Raw genomic sequence first — 23,680 nt, 5'->3', positions numbered from 1 at the left:
TCGTCAACATAACGACTTGGTGTAGAAATACTTTCACGTTTTTTGAATAACTGGATTCTCGAGACTTGTTACTTGTACGATGTATCGTTGGTGTGCAAACTATAACGGCCATTTTGTATGATAGTTGTATTGTTGTGATGACTCACCACTTTTCGTTAGCAAAGTAGATTGATTTGTGTGTAAGATGTAAGCACCGTAACTAGAAAACATATGCACTCTGTCGTTGGAGTAGCTGATTTATTGCTATGACATGGACATATCCTGAAGCCTTGGTTTGTTGTCTTACGAAAGATGACGCGACCTCGGTGTCGTAAATTGTGTTAACTAAACTCGTATGGATACCACAATTGTGCTGGACTTACACATGGTATTCGTATACTGTACACATACAAACTTTTGTGTAAACAACTCTGGTGTTTCTGTTAATACTAGTTCTGTGTTGAACTACTTGATTATTACGATACATGAACAACCATTCAGACAATAAAGTTCTTGAGGTATCGAAACAGTTTGAAAGCACCACCAATCATTGTACAGGTTTGTAGCATGAGCGAAGATTTTCGTGTAACATGAATATATTTCATATGTCATCGGTAAGAAATGGGTTATGTGGGATAATAATTAGTATCGTAAAACTTGTTGTGTTTGATTGCATACTTTTTTAACATTGTTTGTTGTTGAAAGACGGGCGAGTTTACATTTAAATATAGTAAGCAGAGCAACTCAAGTAATAAATTTTACTCGTTTGAAAATCGACAACGGAAAAAATACCGATGAATGGAGTAACAGTAATAATATGTGTGGTATATTATTTTTCGTGATATGCAACCAATCTTCTAAGCAGAACTTGTCAATAATTTATCATGTCATAGAAAAGCCGATTGTTATGAATTCAAAACAAAAGTACTTCGATTATCAGGATAAAGGGAATTGAGATCAACGCAGTATTTCGAAGTGGTATGTTCAGCAATCACTAAATGTCGGTTAGTTAAACGATACATTTACAAGTTTACCGAAATCTTGATTTACAAATAACAGCTTGATGATGTAAAGCTCAACCACTCAAATGTGTTCATTGTAAAGTATTTGACACAAACAAAATATCGAATGGAGACTTCGGTTTCATTACCAAGCTAGTGAAAATTGTTTTCTATTGGATGGATATGATTTACCTTTAGAAAAACGATAGACCGATTAAGTGACGCTGTTTCATATCTGTCGAGTGAGTAAAATTTCTTTGGAATAGTGGGTTAATTGTTAGGGATTCAATCACATACAAGTAACGTCTTTTAGTGGCAGAGTATTGTGATGACATTTACTTTAGATAATAACAACGGAAAAATTTCCAATTTCTCTGATCCTGTGTGTGTGTGTGTTTTACAAATAATTCCAGCACACCTAACTATAGGACACATTTAGTAAACATCATGCAAATTGTTTCTTTGTGATGGTAACGACTTTCGGTGGCTTAGTTTCATGTCGGGAATTATTATTTGAGGGTTCAAAAACAATTTCAATCAATACTACAAATGAACAACAATACAAAACACGTTTAGTGAATTACAGTGTAGCAAGTACTTTTTTGATATTACGAGTGTTGGGCACTAGACACTTCTAGTTGAATTGGATGCATCTAACAAACATATCACAATTTACTTTTGTAATGATCAAAGTCTTAGAGTGTATAACCTCGCGATATTTCACATTTAGCACGCACAATGGGGAGTTACTGAAATGATTAAGAATTGATCGCCAGCTTCGAACAGTACTCGATACTCAAAGTGATATTTTCACACTCTGTAAAGTGCATATGTTTCAATTCTCTGTCACAAATTCCGACAATAAATCGTATCAATTGCTGGATTCAATAGTAACGATATTGTGATATACTGACTCTACACTTAGTCGTTTCAATTACCCGTTGGGAATCGGGATAATAAAGCATTTTGCATCGGTTGTTCAATGTATGAATACTGGAACTATTACATCTTTAGTCTTGGGTACTGGAAACAATTACATTTGTAAAATATTTTCTGATATCATAACTTTGAATATAACACCAGCGTTCGATTGTAAGAAATGAAGTCGCAACTACGTTGATCAGACTTTCAAATCTCGTATATTCAAACATATTATGTTAATCTCAAGTCACCTGCAGCGGGTAGTAATTACTTTTGTCTTACAAAATATATCGAGTAATAATTACTTTGTCTTGCAGAATATACCGCGTAGTAATTTCTCTTTCTTACAGAATAGTAACGACTTTTAAAGTTGAATAAAAATGAGGTGTCGTAAGGATATGAGTACAACCGAACTTGCTATGGATTTTAGGTTTTAGTGTTTGTATGGACTCGTGTATGCTTGGCTAACTGCTTGAGTTGGTCGGGTAAGTTACAAACGGATTTACTTGACAATGTTTTCGTGGTTGACTCTTTGAATATGGTAAGACGGTGATATGTCGAGACGTAATACTATTTCCGTACACTCAATTACAACAAAACATAACCCGCATTCAAATAAGCCGTAAGCTACAAGTGGATTTAAAACTTGATGCTGTTTTGTGGTTAACTCAAGTCAGTGGTCACGTTTGTGTTGATTTCAGGAATGATCATGACGAGTTGGTCGGGTAAATTAGGTAATGTGGTAGTAACTATGACCTTACAGAGTTGCTGACATTCCAATATCTTTTACGCTGTAATATTACGGATTTAATTGTGATAAATTATTTCTCAGTTATTGTTCGGACGTTCAAATCTCGTATACTCAAAATATAATATGTCCAAGTCAAATCGTATATGCACCGATTAGTAAATAGTTTGTCTTCAGAATAGTAACAACCTTTACAATCGAATAAAAAAAGACCGAGCATACGAATACAACCAGGATGAATTAATTCAAATTTATGAGTTGCAGTGATATAATCAAGTAAGTGAAAACTAGATTTTTAACAATTGTTAATGTTGTGAATAATTCTTTTGAGTATGGTAAGATGTTAAAATATCTCTTTGACAAACGGAAAGCAGGATCGTGAATAGAGTTGTAATGTTACATTACTTGGTTCAAAGTATGATCTTGAAATGTGGCTGGATCAAAGTTGGTAGTCATGTTTTTCAATCCTATTTCAAGTCACACTATGTCAAAGTCCAAATATTTCATTTTGGATTATCTGGATTTAGCTTTAGTACACCCCGCGAATGGATTCCGACACCGTACTATAACATTCTTAAAAATAAAGACTCGAGGATTTTCATAATGTTAGAGCTGGTAAATGATTAGTTGCGTGTTTTTGTTAAGAGTTTGATTTCAAGTTAATAAAGACAATAACTGTGTAATGCACATACTTGTGATTCTTGATTCTTGTAGAAGAGTTATAGTTGGTATTGATTCTATAAGTGTGAAAACAGCGGCGCGGAATGTGCGAATAATTCGATGCGGCTGAAAGTCGGCGTCAGTAATATTCAGGTTACGGTCGAATCAAAAGATTTCTCAAAATAATTAGAATTGTACCGAATTAACACATTCAAATACGAATCAACTTGGTTTGTGTAGTACGTTTCATTTCAAGTTGACAAATTGATACATTACTTGTATATTCACATGATTCTTATCATACAACTAAAGTCAACCACGTTCCTAAGTGTCAAAACATATAGCGACCACCAGAAAGTGTCAAATTGTTGGTTTACGAATCACCGTCTACGACGGCTCTGTGACAAACTAATTACCGAAATATTACCTTGTGAGCGATCGGTATGTCTTTAACACCAAGTCACTAAATGGTTATACCCGAGACATTATCTTGTTAGCGATCGCGGGATTTGCAATCAATTTTACACTTTTTTATGTGTTAATTTACGAGTGCGGTTATTTGTTGGTCGCTTTTCGTGTCGTTGCTGAATACTGAATACTCCTGTATGTAATAGTACTTACTGGATTAGTGGAATAATCGATACGATAGTGCGCGCTCCGAATTTCCAAAACGGACGTATTTAGTGGGTCACACAAAACCGCCAACATCTGGTTTTCAAAATCGCGCAATGCACTGCGGATTAGTGAATTTCCTGTTTAGTGATGCCTATACCCGAAAGTATGATATGCGAGAGATGTATATACCTAAAAGTACGATTCACGACCGCACCCATAAGAACACATGGCGAATCACCACAGATCCCGTAAGAATACATGACAGACACATTTATCGTCGTTAGCATGTCGCCGCACGTATACCAAAAAACATTAGCATGCCACCACGAGTTTCACGTTAGCATGCGACCGCCGCCTATACCCGAAAACGTTAGCATGCCACCCCCGCCATAAGACGAAAACGTTAGCATGTCACCCCCGCCATAAGACGAAAACGTTAGCATGTCACCCCCGCCATAAGACGAAAACGTTAGCATGCCACCCCCGCCATAAGACGAAAACGTTAGCATGCCACCCCCGCCATAAGACGAAAACGTTAGCATGCCACCCCCGGTTTTCGCGTTAGCATGCGACCCCGCCATAAGAAACAATGGCGATGTGCGAGCGATCATACTAACTACTGTAGCTTTCGATTGAAACCCGTTTTATCAAATTTAATGCTAGGCAAGTCGGTGAAAACGGACTGTCAAATTGCCATTGACCAAATGGAAAGTGTGACATGGACCAATGTCACTGAACCCAGAGATATGCTTGTGTCCACAACATATAGGACACTATGGTGGAACTAAAACCCCAATCCCACAGTGGATGCATGAATTGCCTCATTGGTTTTCGCGACGTGAGTGGAACATCGGAAGTACACAAGAGTCATACGATCTTCGAGGGCCGTAACTGTCGCACCCCCTCCAAACCTCCAATCGGGAGGGACTAGAAGGGGCCCAACATTATTTCGTTGGTTGTTTGTTGGAGGAAATCGATTGAACGTGAAAATTTTCGTCACGCTTCGCGCGATTTCATCACCAGGCCATCAGGCCTGCGTTTAAATATGATTAGTAGGCTAGGAGAAAAATGAGCATATATTAGAGAAATAGTCATATCGGCGGCGGCGATTACCAGAGCTTGAACATGACTATGACTCTTGGATAAGAGGTGTGCCACAGTGATTAAGGTATTGATAGCCATCTTGCTAGTTTAGTCAATTACACTCTTGTTGCTAAAATGTGAAATGAAAATTGCTGTGTCATGTAGGCCCACTGCAGTTTCGAGTGTAGGTAAACATTGGAATTGTACATCTTGTCACAGACCATAGTCATATTTCACAGAGCCTAATTATTCTCTGTCACATGTTCTTCTGTTTTTTCAGTTATAGAATGGGGCTTTCGATTTTGAAAATATTTTTGGATCTGGCTGTAGTTGGACTGTAAATCTGGAAAATATTTTTGGATCAGGATGGAGTAGGACTGAATTGAAAATTTTCAGGACCGGACTTGGACTGTAAATTTTTAAAATATTATTGGATCAGGATGGAGTAGGACTGAATAGAAAATTTTCGGGATCGAAATTGGACCGGAAAATATCACAGTCCGCTCATCACTGATGTGAACTCGATTCGAGAGTTCAATTGCAAATTTCTGACCCTGTATAGTGCCACCTTCCCCTAAATTTTACGTCTTGCGTAGATAACAAGGAACGAAACAACGCGAAAACGATATATGCATATAGTGTTGTACACGATACAATGCATCAATTTATAATCTGGTTAAACCTCTCTAACAAAATAGCGAAACTCATGTGCAATCATTAAAGAGCTGCAACAAAGGCTGAAAGAGTCGCATGGGCTCGCGAACCTCAGTTTGCCCACTCCTGATCAGGGCATGGTAAGGTATGGTATGGTATGGAACGAAATTCCGGTATGGAATATGGAAGAGTATTAGTATGGTATGCTATGGAAATTTCCCAAGTATGGTATGCTATGGAAATTTCCCAAGTATGGTATGCTATGGAAATTTCTCAAGTATGGTATGGACTGTGTTTCCCATACCTCCATACTTTTTCCATACTTTGACAGTTTTGAAAAAACCATGACAATAATCCTACTTTCAATTTGTCAAATTGATTGCATACCACATAAAATCGCTCACTGTCCATGTCCATGTTCATATCTCAAATTGCGCTTCACGGCTCACCCATCCCGGTCGACATCTATTTAAAGACAAATAAGTTTTGCGACGCGCAGATGCATGAAAATAATATTATTGATAATTATTCCGATATAAATATCATAAAAATGAATGATATTCGACCGCTGTCGCGTTACAATTGCATTTCGCTTATCCTAACTTCCACTACGTAAATAACCAATGTAGTTTTAAAATCGTAGACTCATAGAATGTAGAAGTTACACGAATATTTTTATCAATTTGTTGAACTTGGAAATAATTTTCTGCGCTTTGCGAGAATGATCATCACGCAACATCTATTTGACACAACCATCATAGTAATTCAAAAATATGTAGCTTGTCTTGAAGCGACGTTACGATATGCAGGCCTGTAACACGCATCGTAACTTCATGAAATCTAGTCATTTCTGATATGATGGACAGCGGACACCTTGATGTTGGCTAATGATGCTAACGAGAGTGACCCACAGATTGGCGGAAAAATAGACATTTGATTAGCTGTCGCAAAATGATTGTAGTGATGTAAAATTATATTTAAAGATATATCCCAATGCAAGTTTTTCCAACCTGTGAGGAATACTCCAATTGTGGGGAATTTGGGGCCTTCTGGTTGGGAATAGACTCACTAGGAAAATAAATTCTTTACGTTATTAACTTCGTTTATTGAACGTCTGTATGAAATGCCGATCGTTTATACCTCTGATATTTCTTCGCTCATTTGCAATTCAGCAATTCGTATTATCAGTGCCCCAGTGCCTCCAATTAGGGAAAATCGATTGGACAGCGGTACGCGATCTCCCTCATATGTTATTCATTCGTATGCGAAATGGTGTGATTGAAATCACCTGATTCGTTAAAATAAAAGTTCATATATATTGTATATGAATATGTACTCACGGGAGATCGTGGAATCGCTAATTAATAGCATAGCCGGACTGTTACTGATGAAGTGACATATTTCATACTACTCGAGTTATGGTAGCGTGCGATAGTGTAGGTCAGGGGTTACCAACCTGGTGCCCGCGGGCCCCAGGTAGCCAGCGAGGACCAGATCAGTAGCCCGCGAGCCTGTTCTAAATATAGATCGAATAGCAGCATTTGCCAATCTTCGTCAGAATATTACCAGTGAGCTTTTAAATATATAAATTGAGTGATTTTGCTATTCTTGTTTAAATCACACTATAACACATGACTTAGAAATGACAATACATACATATATATATATATGTGTGTGTGAACACTTAAAATGATGATATTAAATATCCTAAATTACAATTAGTAATATACCAACATGTAATAGAATAACAAGATATCGAAGACGTAAAATACGGCGTACTGCCCATACAAGCGATATGACGGCATGCCATCCACGGTCTTATTGAAATGGTGGGGGTTCCGTTGTGGTAGCTCGACGTCCAGGACAATACCAAAGTAGTAAACAACATTACTATCCGGTTGCAGATAGTGGTGAAGTACTAGCAGATGCAGTATGCCCATTACGTATTGCATCTTTTGACACAGCTTGTCTCTCTTACACTCAACCCAGTTTATAGTACTATTTTTTAAACTTTTTTTTACCGATGCATAATGAAATCTGTCATGTCTGGATGCTGAACAGTTAGAGATTGAAATTGCACCACTGCAAAGCAGTGTTGGGATCAAGTCACTACCTTCGAGTCACGAGTCATCTCGAGTCATTGCACATTTTGACTCGAGTCAAGTCAAGTCAATCGATTTTCAAAGGTGACTCGAGTCAAGTCAAGTCACTCGTTTTTTGGAGGTGACTCGAGTCAAGTCAAGTCAAGTCAAGTCACGAGTCAAGTCACAATTCAAGTCAAATTGAATTTTCGAAGTATGAGTGATCAAATTCAAATTCATTATATTTTACTAGCCGTGTCAAAGAGATCAATTGGTCACGGTCATTTATCTTGAATCAAATAACGAATATAAAGTTGAATATGCATGCAAAAATGCATTGTATCGCTCACGCACACGTAGAACTGCTAATAAAACACGTCAGTAACTGTATAGCTACATCAGAGGTGTCGAACATAAGACCCGCCAAATGATTTCATTCGGCCCGCGAAGAAATTCTGAGTAGGCTATATGTTGAAAATTGCGTGATTTTATCCAACACATTTCTCGAATTTGTGGCAAAAAATACTACTAATAAATATTCCTTCAAGCAACCATCCGACAGCGGAGTGGTGATTGTAGTCATCGCCAGGAGAAAAACGCTGACATGGACACCCAATTTCGACTTCCGAGAATGCGAAAAGTGCATATATTGAGTTAGGAGTTAGTAATATTTTGGAATCATTTGACTGGTGTGGCACTCGAGTAATCTGAATATTTGAATTCGACCCGCGACATCAGTTGAGTTTGACAACTCTGAGCTACATGCTAAATTCTCTTATTATCTGCCAGAATAGAGGATCGAATACGAAGCCTCGACAAGATGAAAAAAATTGATATCGTGCAATATACTAGCCATCTATGCACATCCGTGAGAATATAAATGCATAAAATATATATTTGTTCGATTTAAATCATACAAGAGGGTTGGTAAAGGTGAGCATCCTGCAATGTACGGACAAAGTCGTCCAATCAGCGATACGTTGCTCTGCTACTGCGACCACGCAAGCTGTGATCATTTCGTTTGCAGTCAGTGTATTTGTGATGTAACAATGTAGGATCAGTGAAACGTACAATCAGTGAATGATTGGTTGCTCTCACAAGTGACAACGGCGTATCGTGAATAATCCGAACATGCACAAAATACATTGATTTAGTCGACACCGTTTACTTGATGACTTGAAATTGACTCGTAAATTTTGCTCCGAGTCACGAGTCAATCCACATTTTTGAAGTGCCGAGTCAAGTCAAGTCAAGTCATTTTTGCAGAGTGACTCGAGTCAAGTCAAGTCATCGAAAAAGTTGACTCGAGTCTGACTCGAGTCAAGTCATGACTCGAGTCATCCCAACACTGCTGCAAAGTCACCTACACCTCAAAGCCCACAAGGCTGCAGCAAACTTGTGGTGCCTTGTTGACACGGAAAAGTACATTGGTGAATGCGCAGCAGCTACGAAGGTTGCAAGCGTGTTTGGTTCAACCTATCGTTGTGAATCAGCCTTTGCGGACACGACCGTCACCCAAAAACAAACTCAGAACACGCCTCACTAATGCACATCTGGAACACTCACTCAGAGTTGCAGTGTCAAGTTACATACAAGAGTACAGCGCACTAGTTGATAGCATGCAATGCCAGGCCTCCCACTGACTGGTATAGAAACAGATAACACGATGTCCAGTCTAACGTGTGACATGATTTATTATAAAATTTGAGCTGACAATTGTTGTATAATTTATATAAACATGTTGCGAAGTAATTCGTGATTTCTTAAAAAGTGTTAGTGGCTAGCTATAGTTGAAATGAGATGTTTTGATTTAAAAGACTCTCTTATAAGTCTTAACGCTATGCGATTCCTGCCCAGTGTTATGAATATCAAATCGGAAATTCCGTCTGGTACTGGTAAACGGCGGGAGTAAATGGTAGCCCGTCGCTTCAATCAGTACCCAAAAGTAGCCCTTGGTTGCAAAAAGGTTGGTGACCCCTGGTGTAGGTTATGGTGGCTTATATCTACCATACGCATAAGTTCGTTAACACCAGGAAGTTTATCTGACCCATACACTATATTCGGCATTTACACATCAAATTGATGCTACCTTGGTACATTTGGAAAAATTTCAAACCCTTCCTTTTTTCTGTCGGATTACCTCACTTATCCATTTTACGGAGCCGCAACATTGCGTGTACGGTTACCAGTTCACTGCTCATTAATTTTACTGCGTGCTGTTCCATTCTGGGGGTCTTAACTTTCACCAATTGCAAGTCTTTACAAAAGAAAGTCTTATCAGGTTTTATTGGGGGAACAATTTTAAAGTGTATAAAGGTTGGGAACCTATCTTATAACTTGACAATACCTTTGTTTTATGTAATTCTATAGATGAGGTTATGATAGCAGTGCGTTACCACACTAGATTTACATGTCGTGAGATTCTGTTGTGATTTCCAAATAATCCCGTGTGTCTTGGCATATACATTATACGTTCCTACATCGCTGACGACATATGATATAAAGAAACTGGGGATATCATTGGTGCATCAGGGCTGTTTAAATGGATAATCTCATCCACAATAATTAGAATATATACGCCGGAACATTTCCACACATCAAAAACAGAATATCACTTGAGAGGTTGGTCACGTTGCGAAAGTATGGAAAAAGTATCAAGGTATGGAAGAATATTGCTATGGTATGGAAAATTGTCAAGTATGGTATCGCACGATTGGGCGGGTATGGAGTATGGAAGCTTCTCATTCCATTCCATTCCATACCACACCATGCCCTACCCCTGCTATATGCAGTGACAGAGTTTTCCGTGTATATGATGAAACCACCAGTCCGTGGTGCAAAAAGAGGCCGGGATTCGAAGATTTTCCATGCAGCTCTAATATTCTGAGTGCGAAAGCGGGGCCTGTACGGGACAACCCCACCGCGGATATGCTATAATTTGGTCTCCAAATTGTTGGTAAATTCTGTAGATAAGACATGTCGTTAAAATTACATGGCAATGACTAACATCTTTCGAATTGCACTAAGAGAACTCTGGTTAATGACTATTGATCCGGCAAGTTCTTATATCGACAGGGACGTGAACAGAAAAGCTAAAGCGCTTTCCAATAACTCCTCATTCATCTCCATTTTCATCGCATTTCGACCGATGTTGCGATTTTAGTCCCGTGCACTGTACCTTGGGCTGCATTTAAACCAGCATTGTATCTAGGGTTGCATTTAAAACAAGAATTAATTTAAAACAAACAGGTTTAATACATGGCTCCTGTTTAAAACATGTTTTTACTGTGTATTTTTATTGGGCGTGACGTCACAAATCTTTTATTGTGACGTCACAGTGGAATGACATTGACAAATGACAATATGGCTTCTTTGTAGAAAAAGGCTTCCGACCCCTGTCTCAAGCGGACCAAAAATATGTTTGGCCAGATCTACATTGTAAGGAGCCAACCATTCCATATCGTGTGGGTCGACTATGTCGAGTGCAAATCGTCCGTAGGCTCATATACTACATTGTATTCACACAATTATGGCATAGTTATACAACTTTTGAAGGAAATACACAATTTTGTTCTTTTTAAAATGGCATGTTTTTTAAAACAATGTTTGAAACATGTTTTAAACAAAGCATTTTTAAACACCATTAGTTTTAAAGAGCTTCTTGGAGGTACCGAACTTCAGTATACAATTGAATAGTACATTCATATTGAAATGAACCCGAATATTTTCGGCTGACACACTTCCATTTGTGTGCCTTGGAGTCGACTTTTATCAAAATACACCAGCCGAAACTCTGTCAACAGAAGGAGTTCGTATACCACCTGGGAATAGTGCATTGAACGCTCTCTCATTCGAAATTTCATGTTGGTCACGTCATATTTTGTAATACGATTGTTGATGTTCAATGTTCTTTCCAATTCTCTACTAGTTGCTGACGATTACCCCTGACGAGTGTCAGCCGAAAATATTCGGGTTCATTTCAATATGAATATACTATTGATTTGTTTTAAATTCGTCCCTTACTGTACTTAACATCCTGTACACCTGTACTCATTTCCAATGTCCATGTATATTGTAAATACGTTATTAAAAATCACATATCGCATAAATTGGCCCATAATCGATAGATATTTATTCGTATACAATTTTATGAATATGTAAAATCATGTTGAGATAGCGAACTCCTAACGAATTGTGAGACAGGCAAAAGTACATCATAGTTAGGCGTATATATCGAATCAATGCAAGGAGTCTCTAAGCAGCGCTATATTGTTAACAAAGGTTACTATCCATGTAGTTTTCTTCAACATCCCCCGCACGTCTTTCTGCATCCATCATTCTTGAATGTGTCGCATTTCGCAAAGAATACTTTGAGCAGAAGACAGTCCGTTCTCGTGTCTTCGCAAGGCACTGGAATACAGGACAGTTCATTAAATCGATTCCACATTTGCAGGGAGGATTATCTATTGTAACTATGTCACCAACCGTGCATTCAATGTAGACTAAATAAACCTTCTTTTTCGACATTATTTACCGCGGGGAATTGTTGCCGAATCACCAAATCGTTTTAGATATTTTGATCTGGATGAATGAGACGTATTAAAGTCAGCTTTATAATTATCCCATTGTTGTTTTTGTTTCTCTAGAATTTGAACTGACAACTCTGAACATTTATTTATCTTCTATTTATCTTTTGTTTTCATTGTATTTGATTCTTTCGTTATTATTTATTATTGCTGCCTGTTACTCTGTTGTTGTTCCAACTTCCAACACTTTTTATTCTTGACGCGAGACTCTATTTAAAAGAAGGTTTTATACTTCATCGATGCAACTGACTAGATGATCCCTAAAGATCGTATCGCTGCAACCTGTATTATATTTTTGAATGTAATTTTTGCTCAATAAAAGCTATGTCTCTCTCTATCGCGTCGAGAAATATTTTTGGCGTGATCCGATACGGAAATTGCAGATACTGAGGTGGCATGCTGTAAACCATCACAAGATATGTTACAAGAATTATAGGATGAAGTGAGTTATGATGTCAGTCGACATATTAATCATCAGTAGTATATGTAGAGACGTGGTATCAAATTATAATACACGCTGGAACACCGTCAAAATCCAGTGTTGCGAATAAGTCATTGCCTTCAAGTCACAAGTCTTCTTGAGTCATTGCGCATCGTGACTCGAGTCAAGTCAAGTCAAGCCACGAGTCAAGTCAAATTGAATATTCAAAGTACGAGACGCAATCCAAAGTAATTGAATTTTACTATAGCTGTTTGAAATACAGATTGAGTCGCCATTTATTCTGAATCGAGGAACGGCTATAGAGTTAAATATACTTGCATAAATGCGTGGAGCACCCACCCGTAGAACTGCTAACCAAACTCAGTAACTGTGCAGTGTACAGTACAGCCTCAGTCTATGATTAATCAGCCAAAATAGAGGATAGAATATGGAACGTCAGGAAGTTGAAACAAATTCATATGATACAATGCACTAACCACCTATACACATCCATGATGTAGAATTTCAGTCTGCTCCAATTGTTGACAATTAATATAAATGTTTAAACTATATTAGTGTGATTGATATCTTACACTGGGGTTGGTTAACGTGAGCGCTGAGCGGTCTTTAGAACAGAGAAATTTTGCTAATATACATTACTTTACTAGTAGTTTGTGACAACGTAAGCTGTAAGCTCTTATCACTTCGTTTGCGGTCAATTTATTTGTGATAACAATGGAGGTTCTGTAAAACGCATAATCGTTGAATTACTCGACTTGAAATTTACTCGTAAATTGGCTCCAAACAACTAGAGCTAAGCTAACCAAATTTCTGAAACGCCGAGTCAAGTCAAGTTATACGGAAAAATTGACTCTATAGTCATGACTGGAGTCATCCGAACGCTCCCAAAAGCTGAATAAAAATAAGTACTGATAGCGATCAATTTGCTAAATAATATACCTGGGCAAGTTGGTTGAATGCATTCAGCGGTCGGAGATCCCGATCCGCATCTTTCGGAGGAAACTTCTACACCCTTACGAAAGCACCTCCTTCCTTTGATTCCGATTCCGCAAGTCACAGAGCATTTGGAGTAAGGACTCCATTGCGCAGTCGCTATAACGACAATAACGTACTCAACATGCGTCGTGGTCAACAATATACCCATTTACCCGTAAAAAGTATTTATAGTAGAGTATTTATAGTAGAGTATAGTAGTATAAATAATAGTTACTATATATAATTCAAAGTTGTTTTCGTAATAGTATATATATATATAGAGAGAGAGAGAGAAAGAGATAGTGGACTAGATCTCAAAATCGCTTCGTCGAGACTGGCGACAGTTCGCTGTCGCTGTCAATCATCAATCATCAATAACAATTTTCATTAGGCTACTTGCCTTGTCGAAGTCGGACCTAACCTAAATTCTTACCTAGAGTAACAGTGGTTTCCAATACTTTGAGCATTTCCTCAGGAGAAAGATATGGATCAATTAGATGTACACTGCCATTCGTTTTTTCTGCCATTTTGTAGAAGATTGTTCGGACATCATCTGAAAAATCAAATAATGGACATCGAAGGTTGAAGGTTTTGTAATGGGCGTCTACACACGGACGCAGTCACACATTTGAGCATGCTGGTAAAAGGGGAACATAAAATTCTCTCCCCATATTGCTATACGTTTCATGTAAAATATACATCCACTTGAACTAATGTCTAATTGATCCAGCGAAACACCAGATCGAAACGAAATCATATTTCTAAATCAAACCATTTGCATCTCAACAATACTGTGACCGATATAATATTTTTCACCGAATGACGCGGCTGTTACTGATCGCTTCTTCCTTTCAAATACACGGTCGTGGCAGTATTCCGGACTTGTTGAAGTACATTCCAGCTCCTCTGGGCACTCACCACAGCACCCAGTCAGAATAGGCACGTATTCGCATCCTATAAGTGTACGATCCATTTTAATGAAGTTGCGCATAATAACTGACGCAAAGTGATAGGCTATCTTCTTGATCCACTAATGAAGTGCTAACTCGATGTTGATTTCATTTACTTGTTTTATCCCATAATTCAGATACGACGAGAGCTTTGTCAGTATCTTTCGGTGTCGCATCAGTTAGTAGGAAAATCTTGCAGTCATCCTTTTGATCTGGTACAGCGGAGAGAAGTTTCTGCAGAAGTTGAAGTTGTAATCAATTCCGTTAGGCCTTAGAGCAGAGGTCTCAAACACGCGGCCCGCCAGAGCATTTTGTGCGGCCCGCGACGACATTTTAGATTTTTATTAATTTTACAAAATATAAGTGTCACATATATCTTTTCAGGTTATAAAGTGAAAATTCCCTCTTAAATTGCTCCGAAAGCCTTAAACTATTCCTCAAACTTCACTATCACATCAATGGCAAACGCTACCATGCCAGTGGAACATTCCCTATTTCGCTAATTACCAATTCATGATGACAAAACCGGACCCTTAGACGATTCTAGACTGAAATTTGTGAGTTGGACTTGGACGCGACCTTTCTTAGAATTACTCAGACTCGGGCTAACTCGATAGCAAAATGAAAATGACTCGAGTGGACTTGAAGTGACTCGCAATGCCGTAAATTTGTTAGAACCATGGACGCAACAAACTAATCGCGCATCAGGGGAATGTTAATAGATCAGAAGGTCGTTATTTCGTCCATACCTAACTAAGCAAGTAGGTATGGCAACCATTGGCAATCTGTTAGTTACATCTTTGGTCGCTAAACCATGTTATTAATGCCACTTAAAGGTACCGAGTACCGTAGTGGTACGCTCCAACGATGTAACAGCAATGGGCCGCTCGGCGTTACGACATTTCAATCATTTGGACACATTCATTAATATATTTATGTTATATTTATATTTTTTTGCTCCTATATTTGAAGATATTTGGCCATGAGATTAATAGCCTACTTATCAGAACACGAATCCTGGATTGGAATTAAAATGCTCAACTTAAAAATGTATTGATATCAGATCAGTCTCTATTATCAGTATGTTGGATTCAAAATATTCATAGTAGCTGAAAATTATAACCTGATAGCTCTTATGATGGCATCATACATTTGTCCGCCCATGTGGTGTCTATATCGTATAGTTAATACATATCAAGTACAACAACAATTCTATTCATATAGTTATAAATGTGATGATTCTTTTCGTGCCAGGCCTAAATTGATACATTTTGACGATGTGTGTTTACTGTCAGTCTGCTGGATCGGCTCACTTTCAATAGGAAAATTCATTCCCGACAAATAAGGCCTACTTGGAAAGACATAGAATACCCCTATAAATGCTGCGGCCCGCGGCGTCGTCAAAACTGGAAAAATGGCCCGCAAGCACATTTGAGTTTGAGACCTCTGCCTTAGAGGTAACCTACGTGAGGTAGGCTGTCGCCTAACCAAATGGTTCATTTACAGTTTTTACACGATTTCGATGACATTTTTATGGGGTTTGATATACCCTAAATTGAAAATTTGAAGATAGGCCTAGGGATGGCGCGAACCCTGAAAGGTTCGTGTTCGTGTGACCAAGAATCACGCTGCAAACACGAACGTGAACGATAACCTCTGAGGTCATGTAACGTCACAATGCTGATTTCAACACGACTTTTCCGCAATGTTATAGATCACTGGTCGGGAACCTTTTTCGACCGAAGAGCCATATTGGCCCAATATTTTGAACTGTAACTCTCAAAGAGCCATACATGTAAATCAACTGCTGATTGAAATTTAATTGAATTGATTGAATTGAATTGAATTGATTGACACAATTGAAAGTTCGTGACGTATTGGTAGCATTCATATTTGTGAATCGTGGTGTGTACCATATTTTTCGGCCCACATGCGTAGGTGGAGACATGGTCACTACAGAAGTACGTATGCCACTGCAGGGTGTGATATGTCAGTGAAGTGAGGTTATGGGAGGCAAGTGATGCTGTGTCTCACGTGTCGTCAGGGATGAGTGAAGGGAAATTGTAAAACCTTCAATGATTATTGGTATTTTATCGATATTATGGAGTGGCTAGATTTTGAACATTTTCATTTCCAAAATCACGGAATTTTCATATATTGTTCAAAAAAAGCACGAAAGGAGAGGTAAGGCACAGTACGGCCAAGCCTCGCTTTTGAGAGAGCAACTTATGGTAAATAGCTTGGAATTTATAATCACTTATAAGTCTGGTCAACACATATTTTTAGGCAGACAAAGTAAGAGTGGTTTTAGGGGTTCTGAAGGGCACTGATTCCGAATATGACCTTATTGACCTCCGAATATGACCTCGTGTTGTGGAGATAACCCATGGGGCTATCTTGACCAAAATCTCCCATTTTCGCGGTAATAATTAGATATAAATTCGGCTCAGTCGTACCATAAAGCTTAGAAATTCGATCAGGTTGTTATTTTTACACACAGAAGACTCTTTGAAATCAAAATACAGCAACAGCACTATATTTAGGGATAATTGATTTATCATAGTTACAGACTTTCACGGATATCATGTACATGAATAAACTCCAGTCATGTATATAAGTATATACCTAGTTACTCAAATAACGTGGCATTAATTCAATCAGTTTTACGTCAACTCCCTATTGTAAATTTGAAATAATCAGTTGGAATATAATATTATTGATATATTTTAAATCACAATTGTTTTTGTTCGATTTTCGCCTGTAAGCTATTTGATTCAGTTTCTCGAAAAGTTCCGACAATGGCCTGGCATAATATGTTCAATTGTTTATCTGATCTACGCTGATATCTTTCTGTGGTTGTTCTGATGTCTTGGTAGAACATCTCCCCTTGCCAATCAACAAGATGATCAGTAAATATATCAAGATGACTGAACAGGAAGTGAGCTTTTATGCTCATGTTTGTGCTCAAGTTTTCGATATGCAGATACGAATTTGCGGACCTACTGTTTGTAGTTGGGTGCTTTGTGATCATCTAAAAAGTTTTATTTACTACATCTTAAGGAAAATTACATGCATTGAACTCTTTCCTACTGTGAAATTGGAATATTTCATCGGTATTCGAATATACCAGATACCAGATTTAAACTTTTCGTTTGATAGGGTTACTAGGTATACCCACTTTGCTGACTCAGCGGAAAATTATCCATTTACCAGTCAAAAGAAATGATACGCATATGAGTATTGCAGTCAGGCCTTTCAAGGGCAAATTTTATAGTTTGATACTCCTCTTTAATCTTGGTAGAATGACCAATAGATACAGGAGAATATGTATTTCCGTTGTGCAAAAGTACAATTTTTAGGCTTGACAAACTGCTTTTTTGACAAACAAATATTTCGCATCAGGTCATGTTAATATTGATAGAATGACTTAGAATGACATGAGGGTTGTTCATAGTCATTTATCTATTTATGCGCAGTATAAAAGTAGAAAAAACTACGTTTTTCTTCCTACCAAGTGAAATGTTTAAGGGTAAATACAGTAATTTTGAGCATTTTAAGGGTAAAAATATCTTCTGATACAGAGCCAATCTGACAAAATTAATGTGATATTCGTAATCAGCAACCTCAAAAACCCCTGAAACGGCTCTCAGATGTTCTGCCTGAAAAAAAAAATTCATTTTGTTGACGAGTGTAATCATCAAATGCAATTGTCGCCCTCGCCCTTATTCCGAAAATCTAAATATTCATCGACTTCTAAAGCATTATTCGGCACTAACGTTGCGCTACACACGTACATTTTTACGGCGGCGCTAAAAGCTACTTACCAATCAAGAACATGGATAGCTATGGCGTTGTTTTGAATTTGAATTTCCACTTTCAAGGCAATTCATTTCTAAGTGTAGCTTAGGAAGAAAATGTGTATTTGGAAACTGCATACAAGGTATCGTGCAATCCAAGACGTGCGATGGAAATTAGATCGAATTCGCGAGTGGGTGTTACTCGTCGACGCAACGGACTTTGAAAGGGGGGATACGCGACCCTTCCCTGGATGCCTCAATGTCTTGACCTCTCAAAGGCATGTTCATGCTGCTACGAGAATATTGATTCTGGCGGTCATAAAAATTGACTGACAAGTTGTAATATTGATAAAATAGGTACAAAATTGAAAATTTGTCAAAGAGCCATATCTTTTACCCAAAAGAGTCATATGTGGCTCACGAGCCATAGGTTCCCGACCACTGTTATGGATGTTAACTTCAACAGACTAGATACAGTATAGGTACGCATATATGGCTCTGCGTATATTTATTTAGATCGGGCACCAAGTATTGTCTCAATGGCAGTCGATAATCAAAATGCGCTTGGTTACCATTCGCAAAATGAGTCCTACCGATTTCACTGGATCACTGAACCTTTTATAACTCTTTGTAACTCTTGACTACACTTCATTAGATCTGAGGTCACGTTATTGGGTCTGCAAAAACAACTAATTCCACCCGATATTAAGAGAGTCTTTGGAGACCACGCAAAACAATCTGGCACAAAGAACTTAAATATCATATATAGCCGTGATTCTCGGACGATTTTGCTGCTTTGTCAGGTTGAAGCATTCTTTGTACCTCCAAAAATATTTTAATCTAATTTTTCAGATGTATATCTAAATTGAATTGTATTAATAGACCAATTAAGTGTTAAGCTGTATCGCATCATACCATCGCTATCATGGCTGACCTGAACTATGCGTCTGCAGCCAGCCTCTTGACCTCCCATCCCTCCTATCGTACTATCGTATGTATATCGTAGGCCCCACTCCAAGACTTTTAGAATTAGGCTGAGTAGCGATTGTTATATAATCCTGTTTCAGGACTGACGACATGAACCGGACTAAATTTGAGTATGCAAAACGGATTGGGAACAGACTCCAAAGATCGGAATTGAATTGACCTAATGTCAAAAGATGTGAACGATCTGTATCATCTGAAATCGGTACGATTACACAACAGATTCCAGAACAGTCCCGACTGTTTTGACATGTGAAAATAGTTCGCTGTCGCCGATGTTGCGAATTGATTGTTCGCAAAATGGAGTGATTGAGAAAGACCCGATGAAGTACGGAAAACAATGAATAGATGAGCAAAGACCAAGGAAGAGCTGCCCATAAAGAGAGACAGAAGCGAGAATATCCAGATGGAACAATGTTACACCGAACACTAGGCCGAGTGACACAGCACTACATAACGGTTTTGCACTGGCGCTTTGACTTCTGTGAATAACTACTTTTCGGTAATTTTTTCCATAAACTCTCAACACAGTGTGTAATTTTTGTCTTCTCGGAATCGGGTGTCAATTTCAGCGACTTGTTCCTAATGGTGAGTATAGAGCGAAACTACAACACCACTGTCGAATGGATATATTGTGGCCTATGAACAGTGAACACGCTCTACATTAAGACATCGGATTGCACGTTGCACAACTCTGTTACAAATAAAAGCATGTTGGCAGAATTTTCAAAATTCAAGTCGCTTATTTCATCTAGAGCAGTGGTTCCCAACCTTTTTCGACTCATCGCCCCCTTTTAACGCTCCACACCGATCATCGCCCCCCAAATATAGGGAACCGAAAAATGGGTATACAAACTGTAACCACCGGCGAGTTGACTAAAAAAAGGTCATTTGTCCGACTTGACTCCAATATAGCCGTTATAACGAGCCATCGTCCCACTATCGCCCCCTTCGTCCGTTTCTGCCCCTATCGCCCTATTCGTTATTTTCGCCCCTTAGACCGCCAAATCGCCCACGTTGGGAACAACTGATCTAGAGTTTAGCAACTCACTCCAATACCGGACATGGCCATCTCTGGACAATCGCCCCCGCCATTTGCGTTCAAGTTTTTGATGTACGTTAGTATCGGTTCAGTGTCTGTCGTTGGGCCTGACAGGGCTCCAGTTCCTAGTACGTAAAGAAGATTTACGAATGTAAGCATGAATAAAAATGTTCCGTCGTCTGTGGGAATATATACGCGATTCACATTCAGTATGGGCTACCTCCACATATCAATAGCATGCAGCAGCCTACAGCACTATTTCGTGATACATTTCAAAAATATTTCACGTTAGAATCGTTGATGCTATGATGTGCTTATATATACAACACCCGCTACGGTGCGCATATTTGAAAACATGTCAAAACTGCAAGTCTGGGAAGCATGAACATGTTCTGGACCATAACGTATTGCTGCTTAACAATCAACAATCAACTAAATATTAGTAGTTGCAGCTACATGTGTATGTAATCGTAATCGTCTGTACCAGGATCGTTAAAGGAAATTGCCAGCCAGTACGTGTCATCGGTAATCTTGCAATTGTCGTTCTTTCCGGCGATGCAGTTTTCAATCCAGCTGCGAACTGCAGATATCTCATTACGCATTGATCCGGTGTCATCAACAACGAAACCGAGGTACTCGATTCCAAAAACTGTAAATAATATATAGTGGTTAACAATCATTCTCCAAAAATCATGCTATAGAAGATATCTCGATATGATAATGTTGGTACAAAAAAATCAGATAACAACCTATGCATTGCATATATATTTCGGGGGTCAATAAACGTCTGTATAAAAACATATTTTACGTCTTCCTTCTTCGTACCTAATACGTGTTTGGAGAATAAGCATCATCAAAACTGGCACTCACCAAGGCAGGAAGGGTCCTGTAGCCCGAGGATCAGCATAATTCCAATGTACACTACTCTCATGGCTAAAAAGTGTGCGTATGTAGTTAACTACGTTCCAACTAGCTGTATTTAGTAGAGGGAAGTATTAACAGATATGGCACCAAAATAATCAACAAAAGACAATTCTTTTTACCAGTAAAAAGTTAATATGGCATGAAGGATTACATCATAACGACTTCACGAGCAGTCATACTCGAGAAGCTTGATTTTCCTATCTCGAGTTGTATGTTTGAATTATTTCTTCTCGATCTAGCCTATTTCCCCTGCGTACTGAAATTCCAGATTTTTCATTGTCGTAAATTCCTAAATGACTAAACAATATATTTTAAATAGCGGTACGAGAGAAATTGTGCATTGCATATTTATTCGGAACAAATTTATTTCGACTTTTGTGTGAAACTACATAAAATATACTACTTTGAACTTTTCATGTCATTTATACGATTGCAACATCATAACTAGGGCTGGGCACAATGATTCGAGTACTCGAATCTGAATCGAGTAATTATTGTGATGATTCGAGTCGAGTAGCCAAAAGACGATTTTTCGAGCACTGAAATTATTCGCTCCTCGATACTGAAAGTTATTTTATCAACGAGAATTATGGTTTCGATACTATTTTCCACTGTGGAAGCCTTGAAACCTTGATTGGCCGTATCGCAGACTACGAAACATATAGTGCAAAGCTACACCGTTACTGGAACTCATTTCCGAAGTTATGATCCTCCCGCAACATTGTCACAAAAGGCAATGAAATCGGTAGGGTGGATGAAATACCAAAGTATCTTTAATGTGATGGATAACAGGTATTATATATTCTTTTTGGTGGCACAAAAGGTAGATATTCGAACTTTGGCATATTACATTTTGTTGTGGCGTCATAATGTGATAATGTGATACTCGACTCGACTCGAAGCATAATACGTGATTCAGAATCAAATTACTCAGGTTCTCGATTTTGCCCAGCCCTATAGTCATAAGAAGTGGTGCTCGAATACTCTACTCGACTGGAAGCCTCATATTCGATTTAGAATCGAATCACAAAGGAACTAGATTTTGTCCAGCTTTATCCGCGAGTCATCGGGATGCTGGCCAGAATGATTTCTTGCGATCCATGCAGAGCCTTTATATATATATTTAGGTGACGCTGAAGACGGTTTTGTTTTTATACACATGGCCGACTTATATCACCTTAGGTCATGGCATAAACGTACGTTGAAGTTTCGGTTGGATTTACACCGTGCGGAAAACAACATTTTCTATTAACGGGCTCTGATGATTCTCATACTATACGCGGCCGAAATTGACCTGCATAAATTTTCAATTAATATCCTGAGGTCGGCCCGACTGAAGCCCAAACTTTGAGCTCGAACCAAATGGTGAACCGACAGACCAAGCAAGTCAAACAAATCTTTTCGATACGACTCAATGCAACACCTTCGATTCTTCCATTGTATCGCAGTCTTATGGTGTATTGAAATGATGCAATTGTTAGCAATAAATTGAATTGAATTGAACTTTGGGACGACAAAAGATCACAGTCTTAATAAGAATGGCAGATTACGTAATATGGTGAGTAGGATATAACTGAGCTACATCACATAGCATAGATTACATACTATTTGTAATTACTAGGATTATTTTTTGACATGTCAAAAAAAAATCAATATTTGGTCAAAATTGTGGCGTAGGCTCAAATAATTGTCAAAATTGTTTATAATTTGCAACCTGCATTTCGTTTGTACTCTAGAGGTTTGTCCTGTCGTTGAACTTATCATTTGCCATTTTACAGCTTGTAGCCTACTTTGATCGGCTTGTGGTATTCATGGTGTTTGTCGACTGCAGTGGTCATTTGCACCAGGCCAATATTCATTAATGTTTGATTCCGTAGATGCTGACTTGTAGCACGACCCACTTCTAGACTTTTTCAAAACATCGCTTACACGGATCACGTGGCGAGGAGTAGCCTAGATAAACCTCTAACACTCATGTAGAAATTCTGGAGTGGACCTCGGTCGGACTCGAATCCACAACCCATTGGTGTTGCAGCTGTGGATTATACCACTGCGCCGTCTCGCCACGACGACTACAAATGTATTGACAGACTTCAAAGGGCATTGAAGTGCATTACGTTGATAACTTCTTTAAATATGGTTTTGGTATATATGCTTTAAGCTTCAAGTATACATTAAATACGATTTTATTCATTGTATAGGTGAAGAAATACGCGATTAATTTATCGATTCATTTCC

At 38.4% G+C, this 23,680-nt stretch overlaps 1 protein-coding gene across 2 annotated transcripts in view; it reads right to left on the bottom strand.

Annotated features, from left to right (window-relative positions):
- LOC145455195 (uncharacterized) overlaps positions 1–21,496 on the bottom strand; it is a 102,185-nt gene extending 80,689 nt beyond the window's left edge. Inside the window, exons 1-8 of one of the 2 annotated variants that reach the window (XM_080333152.1) lie at positions 21,389–21,496; positions 21,003–21,167; positions 20,528–20,643; positions 14,812–14,929; positions 14,562–14,699; positions 14,179–14,298; positions 13,710–13,862; positions 11,796–12,152 (exon numbers count right to left, since the gene is read on the bottom strand). In XM_080333152.1, coding sequence (XP_080189278.1) covers positions 12,046–12,152; positions 13,710–13,862; positions 14,179–14,298; positions 14,562–14,699; positions 14,812–14,929; positions 20,528–20,643; positions 21,003–21,167; positions 21,389–21,449 — 978 coding nt within the window. In that variant the 5' untranslated portion in view covers positions 21,450–21,496 and the 3' untranslated portion in view covers positions 11,796–12,045. Of the gene's footprint in view, positions 1–11,795; positions 12,153–13,709; positions 13,863–14,178; positions 14,299–14,561; positions 14,700–14,811; positions 14,930–20,527; positions 20,644–21,002; positions 21,168–21,388 lie in introns of those variants that run through there. The other variant, XM_080333153.1, reaches the window with a different exon arrangement.
- Between the last annotated feature and the right edge of the window lie 2,184 nt (positions 21,497–23,680).

This window comes from Botryllus schlosseri, chromosome 14 (genome assembly GCF_051294905.1).
Source record: "Botryllus schlosseri isolate E-star chromosome 14, Bs_hap1, whole genome shotgun sequence".
NCBI classification, from domain to species: Eukaryota; Metazoa; Chordata; class Ascidiacea; order Stolidobranchia; family Styelidae; genus Botryllus; species Botryllus schlosseri.
The sequence above is the reverse complement of the archived record's forward strand: the minus strand, read 5'-3'. Positions and strand labels throughout refer to the sequence as shown.